At 37.9% G+C, this 16947-nt stretch overlaps 1 protein-coding gene across 7 annotated transcripts; it reads left to right on the top strand.

Moving 5' to 3' along the window:
• Nucleotides 1–85: 85 nt before the first annotated feature.
• Wnd (Mitogen-activated protein kinase kinase kinase 13 wallenda) lies at nt 86–16549 on the top strand. Of its 7 annotated transcripts, none has more exons than XM_070657911.1 (12): nt 86–488; nt 4174–4335; nt 10481–10764; nt 10998–11184; nt 11273–11464; nt 11539–11965; nt 12039–12265; nt 12774–13206; nt 13354–13748; nt 13820–13999; nt 14109–14307; nt 14379–16549. In XM_070657911.1, exons 2-12 carry the CDS (start codon nt 4196–4198, stop codon nt 14496–14498), a joined length of 2784 nt encoding a protein of 927 aa, XP_070514012.1. In that variant the 5' UTR covers nt 86–488; nt 4174–4195; the 3' UTR covers nt 14499–16549. The 7 variants fall into 7 exon arrangements, with proteins under 7 accessions (XP_070514012.1, XP_070514015.1, XP_070514011.1 ...); XM_070657914.1 differs by lacking the exon at nt 86–488 and adding an exon at nt 801–892 and having other exon boundaries at nt 10481–10755; nt 12879–13206; nt 13823–13999; XM_070657910.1 differs by lacking the exon at nt 86–488 and adding an exon at nt 801–892 and having other exon boundaries at nt 10481–10755.
• The last annotated feature ends 398 nt before the right edge of the window (nt 16550–16947 follow it).

Raw genomic sequence — 16947 nt, 5'->3', positions numbered from 1 at the left:
CTCGATTCCTCGCGCGCTCTTACGTCGGAGTTGCGAGACAATGACGCGCGCCATTTTGTTCAGTGTCCGTCGAACGCGTCGCGCGTCGGGGTGTCACCGTCGCGGGGTTGTACGCTACGCGAGCAAATAATTCGGACTCGCAGCGGTGTGATAACGGACGCATCGCACGCACACGTATACGCGCGGCAGCGCGACGCGGGTGAGCGGGCTCGGACTCCCGCGCGAGGTCGGGTGATAATATGTATTGCGTGTCCTCTCAGTTTGTGCCCGTGGCGACGAAGACCTGCCGCGTGACAAGAAAGAGCCGACGACTCCTGGATCGCGAGCCACAGCGACGCCGGATGTAGCGTCGCGACTGACGCTGGGAAAAAGGAAAGCGGAGGAACGATTAAGGCAAAAGAACGTGGATGGCGACGACGACGACGACGACGACTCCGCCGCGGGTAGCAGCGATCACCGTTGTCGCGGCAGCAGAGAGCGGCATTCAGGTAAGCGTCAAGAGGGTAGTGCGCCGCTCTGATCGATAAAACGCGCGCGCGCGCGCGCGTTCTCTTCTCGTTTCAAGCGTAGGAGGAACGAGCGCGCGCGCGTGCAAACTCATCCCCTCGTCACGCGCGAGGGGAGGTTTCGCGTCGTCCAGTCCGTATGGCGGTGACGAACGAAACCCGCTCTCTCGCACGCTCGCTCGGCCGCTCGCGCTTGTGCAAATCGAGGAAAGTGAAAGCCCGCGACCGAGGCGGCCGCCGCGAAGGACCGTCTCCGTTTTCTGGCGTCCAGGACAACGGTTTCGCTCCTCCGGCCGAGATGAAGGGAATATGCGCAAAGAATCTGTGTATCTGGTTTACGCGAAAATGTCAAACGTCAAACATGTAGACTACCTCGGCGGGGAGAGGTAATGATATCTTTATCGCACTTTTCCTGCGTCGCGTCACTTTTAAATTCGCTACTTTCGTACGAGATCTTTACTGCAGATAAGACTTTTTTTTTTTTGGCTTAGTGACGTTTCGCGCGAAAGTTAAAGATCAGATTAAAGTACATAACGCGATAGCGTCTCGATTGGCAAAACGTATTCGGTAGCATTTTGGTTGCCAAACGGTATTGAACTCGCAGCTCCCGAGTTTCGCCCGCGAGTCGTTTGCACGCTTTTACGTCGATTTGTGTGCGATGACCTTTGGCGCGCACTAGTGCGTGCAACCGATTCCGCTGGAGGTGCACGGGATGCAATTAAAGCAGACTTATCGATGTAAAACAACACGTTGTCCTCGCGGCGGCGAGGAGGAAATTAAATCGAATAAATCAGGCCTTCGAGGAAGGAAAAAGTCCAGTCGTTTGCTCCTCGGTGTTTAGATTTATATCAAATAGCCTGTTAGCCTCCTTTTCCGAGGAACTCCGTCCTTATCTTGATTTAATCTCTCTCGATTTAACCGACTTCTTTCACCGAAATCTCGCCGGACGCTATTAAATGTAAAGGAAATATCGTTTTCACGCGCAAACGTATACGTATCTAATTTACAAGTCTCGAGCTTTGTACGAAACATTTAAACAAGCTTAGCAACTATCGGGCATTTCTTTACACGGCACGGTTCCACGGTTGTGCGGCGAATGTGTGCCGAGAGAGGAGTCGCGGAAAAGTACCTTGGTAATGAACGTGGTCATTGACGCTTTACGATTTCAGGGTCACGAATCGGGATGCTGTCGGTGATTAGCCGCAGGGTATCGTGGACAGCGTCGCGATCCCTGGCCATTATCAGGTGGTGATTTCAATGCTGGGACGCGCGGCGGCAGAAACATGCGTCAACTTTCATTTAAAGATCCGGCATTGCGCGATTCGCGTGTTTATTTACGCGATACGAGGCGCCAAGGGGCGATTTCATTCATACGTAAGAACTTGGCGCGATCGATATCACACCCCAGACCAACGCCGGCGATAGAATCTCCGAATACGCTCGGGGGATATATTTTTAGAAGCTGCTTTTATTTTCTTTCTATTTAAAGATATACAGATCGAAGGGATTTCTCTGTGGCACGACGGTCAATATTCACAAATTTTCGATTCCGCGCCACCCTCCGGGTTACCTTATCGTCGTCTAGCATCGTCACAAAGAGCTCGCGAAACTTTTGAGACTGCACGATCATTCAAGAAATCAGAGTAATAATTTCCTACGTCTTAAAATGGTGAAAAATACAAAACTAGTTTCTGAAATTGATTTCGTCCCGCGTAACAGCGTTTGAATGTCACTCGACGAAACTGCGAAATTCATAGTCGAGATCAGGTTCCGCGCGTAAAAGGAAATGGGCTGTAATTATGTAGCGAATAGCTGAATAAAAACTTGGTTGATCGATCGCGAACCGTGGCTGCGGACTGGTATACGAGTAGCACGCGAGCAATTTATTCGCGCGAGTAATGACGCATGAGAATAGTTTCGACCAACTCGCTCGCGCTCGTGGCGTTACACCTTTTAACGACGCTGGAAATGGATTTTCATTTTCTCCACCCTTGTCATTTACGTCCCTAAGGGGCCACTCTCGACCCTCGAGGGCGAGCTCGCTTTTGTGTGCATAGGTCAATCCGCACAGACGCTAACGCTTCGTGTAAGTTTAGGCTTTCCCCTACGACCCAGTGCCTCCCAACCTTCTTCACGTCGCATTATCCGCGAAAAGTAGTAACAATTGTACGGCAGATTTGCGGTAGAAACCGGAAATTTTGTCCTCAGTTTAATTTCTCAAGTAATCTTTCCTTCCTCTCTTTAAATTGCAAGTCTTTCGAAATACACTTGAAAGAAAAATCGCTTTTCTTTCATTTGATTTATATTTCTTGTCGGGGAGCAATCGTGTACCTGTGCCAGGCACACCTGTCGTAGATCTTTTTATTATATTATTTGCCCTAATCTTTTGGAGCAGGTCCTTTACAGGGTCAGTGATTCTCAAAACAGAATAATACGAAGGTACAGGTTTTAGTCTATCTTTCATATTTTTGTTAGCTCTTGCTTCTTTTTTTTTTTAAGTATGATATAATGTGTATTATGAGACAAATTATACGAATAAACTGCCATTATTTGTTGCTATTTTTGTCAGATGGTCGCTGAGTTCTATCTGATCGAAATCGCAATTTACGTTTATGTACATACAGGGTGCATAGAATTAGCGCGGAGGGTGTGCACCCTTTCATTAAAATTCATGTACCTTAAGCGAAATAGATTTTCTTTTGGGGTACAACCGATTGTTAGATACTCTCTCGGAATCTGATCTCAATTTTATATTTCTTTTTGTCTCAAAAATACGAAAACTTCATGAAGGCACCGATACTTTTATTTCAAGTATTCTAGTATTAGAGTCTGCAGTGGATTCAGGGGTTGTCAAGTTCAAATAGCTTGGCGAAACTTCGACCCAGGTGCATAGGATTAATCGTAGGGCACACCTACGCGTGACTCATTCTGGAGAAGTTCTTGGTTCTCTTTTTACCTTTTGTATAAGAATATGCGCGGAGCAAAAATCACCTGCATAGTTTATCCTCTCTTATTACATTATTATTATATAATATTATATAATAACATATTTCAAATTTGCAACAACTTTAAAAAAATATTTTATTTAAATCGTAATTTGAGAAACAAATCAAGATTAGTTTGTTATCAATTATAATTACGTCGCGAGACATTTTGCTCAATGGAATAAATTATAAATTTATTGTTTCGGAGGTGATAATTTTGTCATAACTTTTGTTCGATTTGTTCTCACTGAACTATATTATTACAAGAGCAGTTACTTCGGTAGCTGTGAAAAATGTCGAATACCACGGTCAAACTCGAGGCCTAAAGAATTCGCGCGTAAAATGAAATAAAACGCGCTCAGGATCGGTATGCGGACGGGCAAATACCACACCTCTTACTAGATCAGCATTCCATTGAATCTGGCTGCCTCCCCTTTGGTGGGTATTACGCCAAAGGTGAATTCTTAATCCTCTCTTTTTGTTTCCGTCCATTCCAACGTCGTTCCGCGGTAGCAGACAAAAATCAGTAGATGCTCTTCGCATCCTCTCGCACCGTGTGTGCGCGCGTGTGTGTATGCGAGATGATCACTAATCGTTTCGTTTGTTTCTTGCATCATTGTTGCACACGGTTCGCGTAGATCACGTTCCTGACGATGAAAATTAACGGAAATGTTATATTTCAGATTTGCCAATAATTTGCCGAGGATGCGCACCCCTGCTGAGACCGAGACTCTGGCCCAACCCGAAATGTACAACCTGGAAACCGAGGAAACGGGAACGTCCACGGACGTAAGCGGAGTGGTCTTATCGTCTCCCCATCCAGAGGCTCATATATTCACTAACAGGTATTTCCGTTCTTCTATTGTTAATACGTGATAAGATTCCAGCATCGAGGCGTTGTGATAACTTTGTGACATCGGTCAATAAAAGCGGGGACTGGAAAAAAAAAGATGTGAAAGAATGAGAGAAATATGAAGTAAATTAGTAATAAAAATTTTTTTTTTTTTTTTTTTAATATTATTCAGCAAAAATCCGCGAAAAGTTATAACTTAATTATTATCAATTAATTACAATGTGAATCTTATTAAATATTCAACCGCTTAACATTCGATAACGCACTTCAAGGTGTGCCAACAATTTTATACCGACGCGCTATTGATCAAACATTAGCAAATACTAATCATGTTCCTATACTTTTATATTACGCATACATAATTTTTTTTTTTTTTTAATAAAAGATGAATAAACAAGAAAAGACCAGAGCCGATATCGCTGTCAAGTTTACTATTACCGAACGCGTGTTACATCATTTACAAACGCGATAAGCGTTATCGTCGTATATAAAAAAAGATGAGAAGGTTAACAAATATTCTACATTATGCCTTTATAAATTTGAAATAGCGCGGGTCGCGTTATCTTCTCGCGCATTGCGTCGCGACCGAGCGAGAGTCGCTGTCGACAAGCGGTGGGTTATTGAAATGGAGCAGATAAGTGACAGAGAGGAAAAGAGAGATTCGTGTGAGGGAGGCTGGGGGGGTGAGGAGAGAAAAGTAGAGAGACAGAGAGGGAATGAGTATGAGGTGAAGTCGTGACGAAGGTAGCTATCGTCGTCTTGTGTACGCTCGTGCATCTAAAATTGTGACGCTCAGGCCTGCCGGTCTGGTGGCGGTGGTGTTGGGTCCCTCGCGTCGCGCTATATTACGCTCCCTAGTATCAGTGAGTGGGATACATTTCGTGCGTGCGTGTGCATGCGTGTCGCTCGCGGATCCGAGGCGGCTGGTGATCGATAGTGCGCGACGTAGAAGGTAGGAAACGACGACGCTAGTCTCTCGTCGGCGAAACTTGTAGCTCTTTCGTCGCCACCGACCTCCATATGCTGGACGCGACGCGATGGTCCTCGCGCGATTCTTCCTCAAGAAGCCAGCGACGCAAAACGACGACACCGCCGGAGGCGACGGCGCCGTCGCTGTCGCCGTCAAGATAGTACCTATGCCCGACGATGTGACCAATCCTACGGCTAAGAGGTGAGACCGCGGCTGTCTCTAGGTCTTTGTGATGCGCCCACGTGGATCCCGCGAAACTCGAGCCTCCGGAATGCGCTCTCCTCGTCCGACGCGCCGTTATCGCTATCGGCCGTCGGAGACACTCTACAAATTCCGAGCTAGCACACCTGCGCGAAACTTGCACTCGACGCATCAGCATCATCGTTGCCAGAATATAGTGCCAAAAGATGGCAATGATTGAACGCGGTGCTTCGAAAAGACCTCGCGATATGGAACATCGCTCGGTTACCTGCTCTGGAATACATAGGTCGCCTCGTAAAAACTCAAACTCGCGTGTCATCCTCGCATAAATCTCGCGAAAATAGAAAGAGGAAGAGAGAGAACGTCGTCGGGGAAAAACTGTTCTCTCTTCGCGTATTCTAGGGTGACTTTGTTTTTTTTTTTTTTTTTCCCCGATTCCCGATCAGGACGCAAAATTTTACGCCGCAGTCATCGCGTTATTACCACGTAAAGCTCGGAAGACGGGTATTTATACAGAAAGATACAGGCGTTTGTAGACGGAGGAAATCTCGCCTTTTTTTTTCTTTTTTTTTTTTTTTTTTTCACTTTACGTCTCGATAATCTAGTGTTACGTGGGACAATAAGCGCGGTATTCTCTCTTTAGATAGGGAAGCGAGATTTACCGTGTCAGTTTCTGAAACGTTCCGTTTCTTGCAGTTATAATTGTGCGGTAGAGATACGTCGCTTACACAAACGACTCATGCACCAATGAATACATACACACACACGTACGATTCGCGTGCGTTAAAAATACAAATCTCATCTCTCGTATCGTCGGGCCAGCGGTGAAATTGCAATTTTTACGACACGCTAATGAAAAGAAGTGCCGGTGTTTTTGCCTTTTTGGAAATCGAATTTTCACACGGTTGAGGAAAAAGAGACACGTGAACTAAATATCTAACGTAATATGGTACTAAGTAACGTAAAGAATTCATCATCGGGTCGCTATCAGTCTGGGGTATTTGTTTATGGCAACCAACACGGCCCTCGTTTAGTGACGACAGCAGAGACAGCTGATACAAAGGCCACAGTAAACGTGCATGCACATGCTCGCATGCACGTACTTTCACATACTCGACTCGCTCCACACACAACGTGCACGTTCGAAAGACAATGTCTTAAAGATGTTTAAAACTTTAAAACAAAAAAAAAAAAGAAAGAAAGAAAGTTTGAAAAATATCTTTAAGACATTTAATTTACATCACATTATATTTTAAGACGTCTTTAAAGCGTCATTTTTTAAATTAATTAATTTGCCATTCAACCTTTATCATTTCTCCATCAATGCAGATTGGCCTCGATCTCGATTCAATTGCCTTTTTATTTTCTTTTAATTTTTAGAAGAAAATGGAAAGTAATGTGACCCGAGAAAGTTAATCTATATTTGACACAAGTAAATATAAAAATTAAAACTCGAAAGTATGTTGAGCGAGGCAATGTTGAAAAAGTACCTGAAACCGAAGGCTTGAGATCATTAAAAAATATTGTTAAACCTGTCTGTCATTCTGGTAATTTTAAAATATGTTAGAAATTTTATGACGTCCGCGGAACGTCTTTAAAACGTCTTACAATTAATGTTGCGTGGAAATCATTATGTGACGCGTTAGCTTTTACCATGTACATACATTTACGCTCAGGTTCTTACGTATTCACGAGAACGATAAAAGAAGGCTGTCTCAAAGACAATCGTTTTATCTCAAGCCGAGGGGGGCGATCGCCGCGATCCTCTGCCAAGGGCACTGCCACTCGTGTTTCCAAGGCCATTCTCACTTTCCAAGCTCACTGTTATGCGAGCTCACATTCCTACACATAAAAAAATTATATTAGCAAAACGATAATATGTTTTCCATTAAAAAAAAAAAAAAAAACGGCCACTCGGAATTTTTTAATCAAAGCTTATCTCACAAGTTTGTCGTTCAAAAATACATTAATTTAGTTTTACCTTTTGCTAAGGAATGGAAGCTGATAAAACTGGTATTTCGAATCTTCTTGCGGCAAAGAAAAACGTTCGACGTTAACCTGTTTCTTCGTATGAAGTTTCGTTTTCCCGTCTTTTAATTTTTTAGTTATCTAATATACGCGATTAACATTCTTCGATGAACGTAACGATAATATATGTATAATAAGCGACCCTGTCATCGTTTCAGCACGCAATGTGATAACGTCGGCGTGAAAATACCCTCGGCTTATATCGGTACTGTTTTGATATTTTTTTTTTACGATACTATCGACGGTTCTTTTTATTTTCACTACGGCCAGACGCGTTGGTAATCGTTAACGAATAAAAAATTTTGTAGGATTTAATATACTATGATATAATATAAAACTTGAACAAAAATCGGTGAAAGTAACGTAGTTGTAAGTTGTAGACACCTATTGTTCTTTAATTAAATATAATATACACATATTTAATATCAGATTTGACTTGGGGTTTTTACTGATAAAATGATAAACGTAATCTAAATTTTATAATTATTCTTAAACAAGAAATAAACACTTGCAACTTTTCAATTTTACTTCAATTTAGACAAAATTTCTACGTACTCGGGATGTTTTTCCACATTCTGGTATCGGTTATCAATAAAATCAACAGCTGATAACTAGTTTAAATACAACACTTCTTGCTTGCTTATTCAATTCTTTTCGCACGCGTACAAAATTTCTGCATTTCTTTTTAGCTATCCCCTTATGTGTACATTAGAATAAATTATTATAAAATCTTAAAATAAAAAATTTTATATTATAGAAATAATGAACATTCACTTTATGGCAAAGTGTGACGTGTTTATCGTGTATCGCAAATAACATTGTTCAATTTCAAACGGAGAAAGATACGTATGTACATTTCACATAGATAAATATGCCACATAAATTTAGTATCATATGACTGAAAGTAAAATTTATAACTAAAACATTTGTTTGAAACACTTATTTCATACGTTTACTTGGCAAGTAATTAAAAACGAGAAATCTGTCCATTTTTATTGATAATTTGATGTCACTTAATATGTATTTTAATATCAATTTATTTTAGTGCATAAAATAATATAATCAAATAACGTTCAGCAGAAATGTACTATTTAATTTTATTTTTATCATGTAATTTTTATCACATTTTTATATTGCGGCAGAAGAGTGACACTCGGATAGGTTAGATAATTCAGAGAAGTGATTAAATATGTTATATGTCTACATAAAAAAAAGTTAGTCTCAAATTGAGAATGTCATTTTCATATAAAAGAATTTTTTTCCCAAAGATGCAGTGACACGTTGTCTAATAAATTTTCCTTTTCCTCAAATCGGAAGAATTTGCCCGTGAGACGATAAAGAATTTAGTAGAGTATGACTAGTGCTATCAGGCAGAATTAAATTTAGAAATGTATATCTATATGTATGTAATGCAGTCTCTACGTAAAGCAAGATCGATATCCGCGTTGCGCGTCATATTGTTGCATTTCGCTTGAGAGACTTTTGCTGCTCTTTAAACGAATAAGAAAACGCTTGTTAATGCGACATCACGTTATCAGCGTCAATAACATTAATCTTCACAATGCGTATGAAATGTTACATCGCGTATCAATCAAAATTACAGTGGGCGTGACATTTCGTGTCTGCGATACGAACGTGATACCAATGTACAAATGTAGGATATTTAATAATCTCTATCGGGAAATTTTTTTTTACGAATTAATCTTTTGTTATTCTCGTAGGAAAAGTTTCAAAGTAATACTTTTTTACCTTGATTTTCACCATCGCAGTTTAATATGTTTGACAAAAGTATTATTAATGAATCCTTTTGTATTTCTTCTTTATTTGTGAAAAATGATATGCGCCAAATATGTTCCCAAATACCGGAGTAAAAGAAAAAAAGAAACGAAAGAAAGAATGATTAGATGAATTAGATGAATATGTTCGATACTTAATTGTTAACTGTAAAAAGTCATTGACACAAACGTAAATCTTTTGCCACATGCAGCCTTGAAAATACGTCTGCAAACGAGGCATTGTAATTCTCGGTACAATATCATCTTTAGACAGTCTTGACGAAGCAAAAAAAAAATTAACCGACAAAAAGAAAAAAAGAAATGAAATTGCATCATTTTTAATTGATAAATAATTTAATATCAAAATGTACGTACATGATATCAGGTCTCATTTTACGGCTACTGTTACGTTTAAAAATAGATGACTATTATCTACTATTTTACTTGTTATCGCACACATCGCCAATCATCCGATAATTGACGCGTGAGAAATGCTAAAACTTCAATAACCATTTGATATTTTTAACATTAATGGCAGCATTGTTTACTAAATGTGTAAAAAAAATAATGTATGCAAGTTCTCTTTTTATTTTTTTTCTGCAATGTGAATATCAATGAATATCAATCCTTGTATTTGCGGTGATAATTCAGAGAGCTAATATTGATTTTTTTGACACTCTAAGATTTATAGTTTAACGTGGAATTCTTAATGTAGTCTGGTCTGCACGTGATCGAAAATTCGTTACTGAATATCTGCGTAAGATCATCCGATAATTCATATCGCCGTTTATAAATGACGCGCAACATGTACGTCGTTGCTTATCGTTCATCGGACCGCACAAAGATAAAATTATGTACAATTTAATTTTTCTCTTTGCAGCTTTTCAATGCCTCTCTCTTATGTCAGGGTACTTAAACTCCTCTTCTTTAAGTTCTTGGGTGTTTTTTTATTTACGATAGGAAAATTTTTTGTGGTTTTATTACTTGTTTACGAAGTTTCTATACATAATGTATTGGAGTTTTATTATCGGTCAATTTAAATCTCTTATCTTTGTATATGTACCTTTATTTCAGACATTTTCATAATGTATTGTAATAAATGTACACATTAACTTATGCAAGTATAATTGTGGCATCATTCCTAATTTATATATAAAATTCAGTATGCTGTGCATCCAAGAGGAACTGGCTCAGCTGAGTGAGATCGCGGGAAGTCCTGAACGGCTAATCACCGAGCTGCGTGAGGTTCAGTTGCCGAATAGTAATCACCTGAATTCAGCGAGCAATTCCAGCGACGCCGCGACGAAATGCGCTTCTGGATCTGAAAGCATCGATTCTCAGCGATCAAGTTGGGTCGAAGGCATTTTAGGATGCATGCGTCCTGTTTGGACCATGTTGTCAAAGGCTGCTATCAACGAAAAAATCAAAGGACTATCAAGTAAGTTGTGTAAGTTTCCATTTTTTTCGCCTATTATTTTCTCCCATTTTTTGAAATTAATAATAAAATATTAGCGTTGTTTTTTATTTTTATAATTATTCTAAAAAGCGTTAAAGCTGTAATCCACGATACCTTTCTTTAAGTGTAATTTCCTGCTTTAAATGTTTAAAATAATTATTATTTTGAAAAAATGTTAATACAAATTCTGTACAGCGCAGACTTATATAAAATTCCATTTTTAGCTGACGATTGGGAAATACCCTTCGAAGCAATTAGCGAGCTGCAGTGGCTCGGATCTGGGGCTCAAGGTGCAGTATTTAGTGGGAAATTAAATAAGGAAATAGTAGCTGTGAAAAAAGTGAAGGAACCGAAAGAGACTGACATACGCCATTTGCGAAAACTCAATCATCCGAATATTGTGCACTTCAAGTAAGGCTCATTATTTCTTTTATAATATTAAGATATAACCTACATTATGCATATGTAAAATATTTATTATTAAACGTTCGTCTTATAGGGGAGTGTGTACAAAACCTCCTTGCTATTGCATAATAATGGAGTTTTGTCCGTTTGGGCCATTATACGACCTTCTAAGAGCTGGAGAACCGGTTCCTCCTGCTAGATTGGTGTCATGGTCAAAACAGATCGCTGCGGGGATGGCGTATCTTCATGCTCATAAAATTATACACAGAGATCTCAAAAGTCCAAAGTAAATAAACAACGAAATAAAATTAAAATTTCTTTAAAATAATGTACGAAAATAATGTAATAATGTATGTGCAGTGTTCTGATAGGACAAGGAGAGGTGGTAAAAATCAGCGATTTTGGCACGAGTAGACAGTGGAATGAGATTAGCACGAAAATGACTTTTGCTGGTACGGTGGCGTGGATGGCACCGGAGGTAATTAGAAACGAACCATGCTCGGAAAAGGTGGACATATGGTCGTACGGCGTCGTACTATGGGAATTACTGAGCGGTGAGATACCCTACAAAGACGTGGATTCATCTGCTGTTATGTGGGGAGTAGGCAGCAATTCTCTTCATTTACCAATTCCTACCAGTTGTCCGGAGGGATATGGACTACTTGTTAAACAGTGTTGGTCGGCCAAACCGCGCAACAGACCTTCCTTCAAATTAATCGAAATGCACCTCGCTATCGCGGCTGTTGATGTACTCTCTACGGAACCTGAAGATTATTTTAAGGCACAGGTAGAATTTATTTAGCGTACAATTATTAATCCAAGAATACATGGAAAAGTACGATAAATTCTTGTTGTTACAGCAATCTTGGAAGAAGGAAATACAGGAACACATGCAACACATGCCCCTATTTACTAATACCGATCCACGTTTTGAGGCTGAGTTAATCCGACGGAGGAAAGATGAATTACGACACGCTCAGGATGTTAGGGAACATTATGAACGTAAACTCGAACGCACGAACAATTTATACTTGGAACTGAACGCTATTCTACTACAATTAGAATTACGCGAACGTGATGTGATAAAGTGAGAAAAATGCAGTTATTATAATATATAATTTTAAAAAACAACAAAAACCATTAACCAAATATACAGGATGTCCGAAATAAAATGTCAAATCGCTATTCGCCTGTCGCGCTCACTCTTCCGCAATTTTTTTGTTCCTCTTACGCTTAAACATTTTATTAATTAATTTTTTTCAATAATGTTCATTAATTTTTCAAACCCCTTACAGGACTTTTCGTCTCCGGTTCTAATTCCTTACCAGAGTTTTTCGATTTGACATTTTACTTCGGACATTCTATTATATATTTTCACTCATATATTGCTAATTAGTTGCAGTAACGACACAACTCAAAATTACATTCAAAAATAATATAACAAAATTAAATTTAGTTCCTAAAACACTATTTCTTTAATTAGATTATTCTTGCAGCATATAAATAATGTATATCGTAATATATACATTTTATATATATTAATATGTATATATATGAAATGCGCTATATTTTATTTTATATTTTTTAAAATATAGACGACGCAGTTTCGCTTTGCATAACCGCTTTGCGCTTACGGGACACACAGCACAAGACTGCAACCGAAATCGCACATTTGGAAATAAATGTCTGGTTTGTCTCAGGAGAGAACAGCAATCAACAGGATACAAGCAGTACAAGAAACGTCTCGTCCGACCTTTATTGAAAGCTCAGGAGAGGTTGTACCGCAGACGAAATGGCACACTACAATTCTCTACTTCCTCGACGCCTACTACTCCTCCGTCACCTACAGATTCACCGCAGAGCCCCGTCAAAGCCACTATGTACACACAATTGAATGAGTCCAATCAGCCGGAAACTATCTTAGCACCAAGCAATAGCTTCAAACAGCGTAAATACAGGCATCGTAGAGTTGGTTCGGGTTGTGGTCTGAGTTCCAGTCCTAGATCGAGTCCTCATCGTGAAAGAAAGGTGAATTAACAATATTACCTCAAAAAATCTATTTTGATAATATCATCTTAATTTGTCCTGATTTTTAATTTTATGACAAATTATGTTTTAAAATAATTATAGTATTCTAAATTTTTTATGTTTATCATATATAAATTCTTATTTTAGAGTATAGAGGTACCTGCAAGATTCGTTGACACTCACACACAAACGGACGTCATGGATCTCAGTGAGACGGATTATACCCCAATAACGAATATGGCACTTTCTTTACCAGAAAAATCTTCTTTGGATCTCGTCAGAAGACATTCATTGAATAAGCAGATGACGGAATGCTTAAACGGGAATTCAATTTTGTCGGATACGCACTATCCCATGCAAACAAGTTCGTGTTCTAGCCCTGAGCACTTAAATGAAAATAACGCCAATGGCAACGAACGTTTGAAGGATTGTAGCGATGACGACAATCTTGAAACTCTCGGTAGAAAAGTCAGTGAAATAATTATTGCTAACCGTCTTATCATTGATAATGGAAATGGCGATGATGTCATAATCTCTCATAGGTATTGTATAATATTTACGAAAATATGACTTATTTTTATCGTATAGTTATCAAATTAATTAAATATTATAGTAGAAATAAAGAAGAGTCAGGCAAGTTATCTGGGCACTACGTGGAACAATCTGATATTAAAATACGAACTTCTTCGGACAATACGGATGATCGCGAAGATGATGCTTGTGAGGAAAGCTGGTCAGATGAAGAAGGAGAAGATCCAAGCTACACTTACAACTATTCCTTAAGACGAAGAAGGTATTTTAATCAATATAGAATATGATATTTCCATCATTATTAATTTTTGTTCCTTTTTCTTAAGTAATAAGTATTAAGAATATACTATACTCTTTTAAATATTATACAGTATCGCAAGGAGGCCAATCGGTCCCGGATGCAGATTACGAAGATCGAAACTAACAGCATCCGGGAGAATACAAGGGGCATTAGCTTCTGATGAAGAAAATACTTCTGAATATTCTCATCCTCCGTCCAGTCAGACTTCCACCTTAGAAAGTAATCCGGATGTTCAAAGAGTTCTTCGTAATATCCATCATTCCCAAAAAGTAAGTACATTAAACACGTTTTGTATAAAACATATTAAATAAATTCTAATAAATAACTAATAAAAATATAGAGAAAAGAAATAGACGACGTTTCTGATACATCGAGTCAATCGGAAACGGACGAAGTCAGTGAAATCACAATAGCATCTCAACCGGCGAACGGGTCTATGAAAATGGAAAGCCGAATATAGATTATTAGTTGTTAGTGTAATTTTTATATCTGATTTATGATCGGTTATAAGTCGGTTTAGATTTACTGCCTGAGTGAAATTCAGTTCATCATTCTTCATCCTGTAACTTAAGTTGAATATTGTAGATATTTGTCTATTCATATATATGTATACACACACATACATAATGACATATATACTTATACATATATACTTGCATTCATATACATCTCCGCATACATGAAGACATGTATGCATACATACATATATTTAATAGTATGTAACATTATTTAGAAAAGTAATAATTCGGTAAGCAAATAATTTAAGAATTCAAGACTTTATATTCTGATCGGTTGTTAAAACTAAACAGTTTTCAAAAAAATTCTTGATCATTGTTTAAACAGTCACGTATAGAACTTGTTAAAAAGGCAGATTAATATTGCTCAACTTTATTTGGATTAATACGCAACCATTTTTATAGCATATACAACATGAATGTATTAGATTGTATAATGTAATTCTCATTCAACAAATCTAAATACTGCTTCGAAGGATATTATTTGCAGTGATTAATATTATCCGGGATCGTATATGTACATCGGACATTTTTATGCTTAACATTTATTAACTCCATTGAAATAATTATCATTAGTATGTATTGGGCTGTACGTTCGATATGATCTGCAAATAAGAGTCTTGTATTTATTTCTTTCATGGCATTTAATATTTCGCATTCACAGTTCTTTACGCGTATGTTCTAAGTCATAAATCTAATTTCAAACTGTGCATACCCATTGCCATAGAAAAGGTTTTATTACAAAAAAAAAAAAAAAAAAGAAAGAAAAAAAGAAATTGCAGGCAGTTTACAACTCTTGAAATTTTCTGCTTATGTACATACGTTTATGTTTGACGAAATGAAAAAGGCAGCTGTAATAAATGAGATGCCTTTATAGTTATGAAGGCATCCAGCTGATAATATTATGTATATGCACAGTTTAAATACATTGTCTTAAAGAAAAGAATTTAATGCATTTTTCGAAACAGAATATAATTGTACAACGTAACGATAACAAATTTTATTATGACATAAGTGCCTATGGCAATTTGCATGCATCGACCGCGTCGAGATGTCTAGTGAAAGTTAGAAAATTGATAATAAAATGCAATTTAGTCTTTGAAGCATGTATTGAAAGATATTGTTGTACCTGTACGATCTTTTATATTTGCAATATATTTATGGCTAGAAAGATGTTAGGCAAAAATCGAAAAGTAAAAGAAATAATACAAAAATGTAAAACTTCCTTCTACGGAAGCTACTATTTATAATAGAAAGATACATTGTACTATCGTATGTATTTTTTCCAAGACTCATGCGCTCATACGTAAGAAACTTTTTTTTTTACTTTACAGCCGATAAGAGTCAGAGAGAGTAGGTCTGTAGTGACTATGTACTTATTGATTTCAGCCTAAGCATTTAATGTATAGTTTAAGAAGATGAGTTGTATTGCGCGAAATAGGCAAACGCGGTGCTGGTTACGCGAGTTTCAAAACGAAGCTCAACAATAGCACTGGACTGCACGCGATCCCCATACTCATTCCGCGAATAATCGGTACTAATAATTATTGTAAGTTTAATCTCTCTGTTCCACTCGCATATCTACGAGTCGTTTCGTTTACTCGATTACAGGAAAGAAAAGATGTTTTGCATCCATCTATTGTACCTGCTTTGAAACTCAAATTGCCTTAATGACAATTATATACATCTGTATCTGTAAATATAGACAATACAACGGGAACTTAGTGAATAAGCGTAAAAGAATAAGATAGGATAACAATTTTGATGTGCTCACTTGAACGAAATAATTTACGAAGCATATTATAAATAGAGAGAAATGTACTTTGTAGTAATCATACGTATTGTATCCATCATACTTATGCGAGTAGTTGCATAAATTGTTCCTTTTGTGCAGTGGCAGCTAAAAAAAAAAATTGACTAGTTCTATTATTATACAATAATAGAAGGAGTACACAAAATTTGTGTTATATATAAAATAAAGTTGATTTACACAACATTTTAAGTGTCATTATTTACAAAGATTTACCCGTATATAGGTATATGTTACGTCAATAATTAATAAAAAGTACGTTAACAATGAAATAAATAATATTTAATCCACAATTATAATTCAATAAAAATGGTAATTTAATTATACGGTCATATAGATGACCAAGAAATTAAAAGTAAATGTCGGGGCTTGTTGACGCCGAGTATCCAGAAACGCTCGAAAATTATTAGAAGGAGTAGGTTGGTGGCATTGTCAGCGCCATTTCCATTTTCCGATGCTTCTGCGATTTACTGGTGGAAGCTCTTAGTACTTGATTAATTCATGTGAGCCAATTATAAGTGATCGCCGTTCCCGCCAATTTGTAATGGTCGCCACAAATAACAATAAAGTAATAATTTAAAAAA

Source organism: Cardiocondyla obscurior, linkage group LG06 (genome assembly GCF_019399895.1).
Source record: "Cardiocondyla obscurior isolate alpha-2009 linkage group LG06, Cobs3.1, whole genome shotgun sequence".
NCBI lineage: Eukaryota > Metazoa > Arthropoda > Insecta > Hymenoptera > Formicidae > Cardiocondyla > Cardiocondyla obscurior.
This window is presented reverse-complemented; position numbering and strand designations above follow the sequence as displayed.

What these genes read in the sequence shown, in the direction of transcription:
- Wnd (XM_070657908.1), top strand. Translation starts at nt 816, where the DNA reads ATGCGCAAAGAATCTGTGTATCTGGTTTACGCGAAAATGTCAAACGTC. An exon ending in GCTCATATATTCACTAACAG is followed by an intron (nt 4,336 to 10,480) that starts GTATTTCCGTTC and finishes TATAAAATTCAG; the next exon opens with TATGCTGTGCATCCAAGAGG. An exon ending in TATTCCTTAAGACGAAGAAG is followed by an intron (nt 14,000 to 14,108) that starts GTATTTTAATCA and finishes AATATTATACAG; the next exon opens with TATCGCAAGGAGGCCAATCG.